This window comes from Necator americanus, chromosome V (genome assembly GCF_031761385.1).
Source record: "Necator americanus strain Aroian chromosome V, whole genome shotgun sequence".
Lineage (NCBI taxonomy): Eukaryota > Metazoa > Nematoda > Chromadorea > Rhabditida > Ancylostomatidae > Necator > Necator americanus.
In genome coordinates, this window is record NC_087375.1 from 33,205,544 (window position 1) to 33,212,676 (window position 7,133).

General features: G+C 40.4%; 1 protein-coding gene across 2 annotated transcripts; it reads right to left on the reverse strand.

Moving 5' to 3' along the window:
- Window positions 1-318: 318 nt before the first annotated feature.
- Window positions 319-6,234, reverse strand: RB195_015960 (uncharacterized protein; the record flags this gene model as incomplete). Of its 2 annotated transcripts, none has more annotated exons than XM_064206913.1 (10): window positions 319-425; window positions 491-612; window positions 1,271-1,364; window positions 2,523-2,703; window positions 2,812-2,916; window positions 3,584-3,715; window positions 4,703-4,873; window positions 4,926-5,033; window positions 5,894-5,983; window positions 6,142-6,234. In XM_064206913.1, the coding sequence occupies 10 exons, from the start codon at window positions 6,232-6,234 to the stop codon at window positions 319-321; spliced, it is 1,203 nt and encodes a 400-aa protein (XP_064062794.1). The 2 variants fall into 2 exon arrangements, with proteins under 2 accessions (XP_064062794.1, XP_064062795.1); XM_064206914.1 differs by having other exon boundaries at window positions 6,142-6,180.
- Between the last annotated feature and the right edge of the window lie 899 nt (window positions 6,235-7,133).

The window sequence follows — 7,133 nt, forward strand, 5'->3', positions numbered from 1 at the left end:
TTTAAGATTTCTACATAGTACAATGCTAGGTATTTCCATGTCTGCTCCAAATAAAATTACGAATGCTAAAAAGTTATGGAAAAGGAATTTTCCTCACTTTGGAAGCTTCTTTGTTCTTTTTTTTTTAATAAAAACTTATGCAACTATAAGGAATCTCATTATGCTGACAACAAGGGATGCGTTCGAAAAGTACTTAAAGTTCACACCAGCAGTAATAGCTTTTAGCTATGAGTTATCCAGAATAAATTCCACAGAGAAATTCTTGAGAAACACTTATATCAAAACCAAAACCGGCGGAAATAATTACTGAAGCACGGGTTAGTAGCTTTTAATGATTTTTAAGGTCCAACGCCAAGTTATCAGTTCATCACCATTTTCATCAACCACTTGCGATTTGATCCTATATTTTCCTCGATGAAACAAACCTAAAATGACTTTTTCCAGAACAATAACAGGAAAAAGAGAAATTTAGTGCTGAAATTGTGCATGCCTTCAGGAGCAGTCTCAGGTGGAAGCACAAAACTATGTAAATTCTCTTGTCCTGTGTACGATTCCACGGTGGACACCTTTTTTGACACGTTGACACGAAATCTACTTACTTTGTGAATATATCTGAATAGAAAGCACTTGCTAATGTAACTATAAGCAGGTGTAAGGCAGTCAGGTAGAGGTTTGGCTTTGACTGCACAATCGATCGAAGGTTCGAAACCGGCCTGGTGCTAGCCAAGCTCTTCATCCCTTCCAGAAAGCCTTTCATTCTTTCGGGGTCCATTAACTGGTACCAGTCTCTTTCTGAGAGGATAGAAACACTGAATTGAGACATCGGAGGACCTCCTCTGGTCATTGTATAGGACTAGGTACGTGCTAGTAAACACCAAACGATTCTGAACTGTCAAGTCAAGCTCGTCTGCGCATTCTTACGGGGTTTAATCAAAGGATAAGGGATAAATTGTCTGGTATTAATCAATCCGCTTGTGATGCGCCCCCACGTTCACTTCAATCCAGAATCGTTTTACTTTACGCTTTACGAATGTGTAACTGGCCTATACAATGACTTGCGAGGGTTAGCCAATGTGTCAAGTCAGTGTCTTTATCCTCCCAGACAAGTCTGGTACCAATTTATCGACCCCGAAGGGATGAAAGGCTCGGTGCGCACAAGGGCGGATTCGAACCTCCGATTGATCGTGCAGGAAGCGGAACCTCTAACCGCTACACTACACCCGCCCCTATACAAAAATACAAGAAAATATAGTCAAAGAAAATAACTTACTGTAGGCTCTTCACATTATTCGTTGTGAAAAAATCGAAACGTAATCTGTATTGCTCTTTTTCTTTAACGCAGAATGTGACGTCCGGCAAATCACCTATAAAATACAATATTCTACTGTTCTTAGTGGATGTCGTGCCCGGCACAGCCAGACGGCACCCCTTTCCCATCCAGCGCGCGCGGAAAACCTTGCCAATGACAACGTATTGTGGTAGCTTCCCGCGCCAGCCGCACTATATAAGGGTTGGCTCCGGGCACTCGGAGTCCAATTTCCTCTTCTTCCTTTTGTGGTGCGCGTTCTCGTGTTTTGTCGTAATCGATTGTTCCTCCCGAGCCATCTGTAACCATCTATAACTACCGTACCACGGCTAGCTGCCGGGAGTCCGAACCGCACACTTTCAACCAATCTCCGTTCCCCATGAAGGGGGAATTGGGGCAGGGGATGGGATCTTGTGCCCGCAATGTTTGGGGGGGGGGGCTAGCTTCTCATGGGGTGCCTAGCCTAGGGCAGGCTCCTCCGGGTCCGGCAGTCGGCTATGTGTCTCGCTTACCGCTGCCTCTCGCTTCTCGGAGCGGACCCTGGGCAGACAGTGGACTTCTTATGGCGCTAATAGCGAAACTACGGACAATTGTACGAAGTAATTCAGTCCGTTGAGGATGAATCTGTGTAAATAGCAAAAACATCACGCAGCTGAGTATATTTGTTGTTTACTCCAAAAACAATACTGCCAGGAAAACCTTCAGTTCTAGGAAAAAAAAATCGCTAAATCTAACAACTTCGATAGAATTTATGCATTAATGGGTCGCTGGAGTCTCAGCAATTAGTTTGGGGACTTATGTCAAAGCAAGAGGCCTTGGTCAGCCAGAACAGGTTCAAGAAGGACTTTATAGGAAAAAATAGAAGAATTAACAGCAAAGTATAAAACCTTGGTAGCATCACGATGGTGCGCTTATTTTATCCACTATTACCATAACTTCTGTCTAGTTTTTGTTCATCTACGTTGACCGAAGTGAGACAAATTAGCTGTATGTTGGATCCTCATATCATTAGCTAGTTGACGTTCACTCTTACGTTTGACGAAGGAACTACGCAGTCGCGATTCCAGAGACTCTTCGACTATCAGAGGAAAAATCCACGGGCTTTTTCTGACAAGTATAATAATTAAAGCAAGGCTACGAGAGTTCTTCTTTGAGAATTTGTCAAGCTTTTGTTCCAGAATTTTCCCAGAACAATTTTTATATACGTATCGCAAACCTGCAGAGTCGGCTTTGACCGTTTGTGGTTCTCTGTTAGCGAGTAAAAAAGTTAGTGAGTTTGCAACGATTCTGTTGTCACAATAGTCAGCAACCGAGCATTTAGGCTCCGCTGATGGTGAGGATCCTGGGATAGAAGGAGCATCCCCCGACATTGCTCTGCTAGCATTTCTTTTTTGGACCTAAAGTATTCTCTCTATAGAAATATAAAGTTTCAAAAGAAAAAATTGGTTCTCGCTTCGAGATGTGTAATATTTTCTCGGAAGAAATAATAAAAGAAAAATTCTCACCATCAGTAACCGTTCTCTTAGGTTCTCGTTCCTTTCCTGATAAAAAGAAAGCCTCATCTGTTCCTCCTGATAGATATCCTCAAGCCCAAGGAATATGGATTGAGCCTGAAAATATTGATGATAGCACACTAACTCTCTATACTAATAAATTAACAAGATTTACTTTCAGTTTTTGACATCCTAGAAACTTTTACATAGTAATCTCGATTTATAGTAAAGGTTTTACGGATACACGCTTTAAAGTTGTGTAGATGCAACAGTGTTGGGGAAGACCTCTTTTTTGGAAGTTACTCGATTTGCTCATAGATAATCTCTCTTCTTTATTTGATGTTCTTCTTTTTCCATTCTTTTCTTTATTATTTTTCTTAAATTAAAATTATATCTGCTTACGCTATGTTCTGGGTGATTCATGAGGTCCAGATCAACTCATGCACTATGTCTGTGATTTGTGATCTACACAATCATTCTGCTCTCCCCCCCCCCACCTCTTTCGCTTTCCCTCCTCTTTCCGATAGTGATTGAGGTGGGACCTTCACTCATTTCTGCTTCAAGGGTTCCGGCGCGCTACTTTCTACGAGTTCGATTGGAGCGCGTCAGCCTTGTCCGTTTTTTACGGCAATTAGGAAGAAATGGATGGAATCACCCTCCTCTCCATAATCTACTATGTCGTATGCGTAATAATAAAGAAAAGAATACTCCACCTGAAATCCGTACCACATCAGATTTGTGGGATGATGCCTTTAAACCCCTAGAAAAATTGTGAAAGTCATACCTGTGAGAGTTCATTCCTAGCATTATCCAGAATATTCTTTTTACATATTCGTTTAGTGTCAGAAACTGCAGTTTCTTGAGCAGTAAGATCTTTTATGGCTTTAGCAAACGATCTCAGCTTTTTATTTGTGGCCTAAATAGATTTCAATGTGGAAAATGACGTGAGGATAGAAAGAGACAGAAATAAAGGCTTTTCAGAATTAAATAGAAAGTAATTGCATTTTCTTCACTTCTTGTTCCTTATTTACGGTTGAACCTCGTTACTGGAATAACATTTACATTTCCAAGGTTGCTTGAACATGAATAAAGTACTTACTTATTAGCGATTTAGCGTTGCTGTAGTTACTATTTAAAAAAAACAGTTCTTTCGTTCTAAGAAACTATTTTTGCTAAATTTCAAAAAAAAAAAAACCCGTAAAATTGTTTTCCACCTCATTCCACTTGATGCTCTTCTCTTTCTTCTACTTTTTAATTAGTTCAAATTTCAACACCTTTTCCTCCTCTTCTTACTTGACTACCGTTATTCATTAGGTACACTGTGGTATGCGAAAGCATATAGCGGAAATAAGCGCACCACTGGCGGTGCGAAGGTATGAAGATCCCGAGAATGTCTGTCTAAACGTTTCTTGAACGTTCGTATGTTCATCTACCATTAAAAAATTACGAAAGAATTCAGTCGGCCTACTCGATAGAATTTTATGGATCAAGTGGGTCGACTGAATTCTTTCGTAGAAGCAGACGAACTATCTGGTAAATTTCTGAAAGAGATCCTAGAGAGACATCAAGTCTCCGCTGTTCTTCGAAACCCGTTCTTAGCCGAGACAGCGGTTCTCGGGATAATCATTGGGACCCATATTAGGTTACCCTCGTTGGGACCTCCAGGATAACTATTTCGAGACTCATATTATTACTCCTAGATTCTTAGCTCATTTTTTCTGCTCAACGATGAACGTCGCTGATTTTCCCGGAATCAGTTGCTAATATTTTGAGTTGTTCCTGATCCTGGACGTATAATGTACTGCTTTTTGAATGAATCTACTGATGTTGATTTAAAGCTCCTAATGTTTACTTGAGGACAAGAAAACAAATCGTGAGATTTTTTTTCCAAAACTATGCTTACTTTTACATTATTGTTTCTGTACACACTTAACGAATCTACACTTCTAGTAGATTGTACAGAAATAATTTCTGCCAAATTCCCTTCAATATTTGCATTTTCTTCCTTCAAATATTGGATTTGTTTCTGTTGTTCGCCAAACATATCCATAAATTCCATAAGTTTTGGGCGTAGCTGAACTATTATAATCGTCGAGAGATGTGGATAACAAAAAAGTGTTGATTACCCCGCGAACTTCTCTAATAGTCTCTTCTAGAAGTGCTTCTTCATCAGTGAGAAGATTTTCACGGGACTCTTGAAGTAAGACATCAGAAGAACGTGTTGTGGAGGATATCTATGTAGTTTATGTCTATGGAAAGTGAAATGAAGACAAATAAAATAATTCAAACATAATTAGAAGAGATTTCTGCTGTTCTTGAAACGGAAGGACAGCGACGCAAAGTTTAGCAGTCGTTTAAATGTAGCATACCACGAATTTTACGTGGTGAGGGAATCCGAACGGAAAGCTAGATGGGATCATAGAGCGCAGAATCCGGGGGTGGTTCCGCTCTACCTACCTAATCGTCGTAGAAAAAAACGGTGTGGGAATCGCTTTATTTCCTACGAGGAACGTTAGAACACGTTCCGGTCCCCTCTTGTTTCCCCTTCACTTGTTTTACTTGATAAGATTGGTGAGGAGACCTCACTAATCTCCGACCGCTCGCTCGTGGACGCGGCGCGCTTCACCTGATTTCGTAGGAAAGAACGCCGTTTTCCACGCTATTTTTCACGATGATTAGGGAGAGATGAGCGGAACTACCTTAACCTCTTCTCTAACTTGTCGCGTTGTTTCCCTTACCACATCAGATTCGTGGACTTTTTGTCAGACTGTCAGACATCAGACTTTTTTTCATTTCCCACAGAATCGCACATTCCTTTTTGGGAAAAAATTAAAGTAATTGAAAATAAGTCTCGAGTGCAGAAAATTTTGACTTAACAGTCCTTCACATCATTTCCCACAATATCGCGCACACTTTTATGGCAGTGAATAAAAACATTAAATTGAAAATTCGTTTCGAGTCCAGGAAATTTTCACTTGTAAATCAGATAAAAGAGCATCGATATAAGGTTTTAACAGAGGTTATTAAACCACTTGTTTTCACTACGCGATAAATTTGTTCTTAACTCATTACACAGGAAGAAAATAAGTTCCACCTCATCGCTTTTTGTTCCTATTTGTGTGTGGTCAACGGATGCTGCTGATGTTTCTTGCGTGTTATCCACCATGAACGTCTGGGTTTCTGACTAAAACCTATGTTTTAGCAGTAACATCGAAATTACATTTACGAAATCCAACTGTAAATTACAGTACTTTTACCACGACCCTGGTATTCTTGATTTTCCACCATTGAAACGTTAAAAATCACAGCAAATCAATTTGAGCATCACAGATAGATTTATACCTGACAAGTATGTAAGGAAGCGTCACAAAGTCTAATCATCCGACCGGTGGATCGAGTACGTTTAGAATGAAGTAACGTTTCTAAGCGAAGCATTATCAGCTATCTACCACTATCAGCTCCTTATATAAATCTCATTTTGATGTCAAGAAAGATTGATTGGACAGGCTGCTTACAGTAATTTTTGTGTGATTGGCGCGTGTAGCTTCACACGGCTGGTGCGCTTTTGATGTTATATATTTTGACCAGTATCATCTTCAGGCTAATGCCGTACCTCCGACTTCTTGTGGTGCTCGCTTTGTTCACTTTCACTAATCAGTAGAAATTCGAAGCCGTGCTTTCCGTAAATTCTTGCCAAACGCTTAGAATTGTTTCCTTCCTAGCAAGGTTTCTTCGGAATTTTTCAGAAATTGTAGTGGTGGATACTATCCATGTCTTCTTAAAGACTTCTTGATGAAGGTGTCAGTACCAAATTTAGAGAATGTTCATTCAATTGATTTAACGTCTATACTTTTTCGATATCGCTACAATTTAAGAACATTTTTCGAAGCATACTACGAAGTTCCTCCGGCAATTCCATTTTTCCCAGTAATTAGCGTAGAATGACATGAACGTCACCACCATACTGATTAAAATAAGAGTCCTAACTTAGATCACGTAAACTGCGAGCCACCATTTAAAGGCATCACCCCACGAATCTGAGGTGGTACGGATTTCAGATGGAGTATTCGTATACGGGAATGTAGATTATGGGAAGGAGGTGATTCCGTCCATTTCTTCCTAATTGCCGTAAAAAAAGCACTGGAAGATACGACTTCAAGCGTCCCGGCGCGCTATTTTCTACAACGAGTTCGATTGGAGCGCGCCTGCCTTGTGCAAGCGCTGCATCTTCCGGGCCGTTTTTTTACGGAAATTAGGAAGAAATGGACGGAATCACCCTTCCCTCCATAATCTACGATCCCGTATACGAATACTCCACCTGAAATCCGTACCAC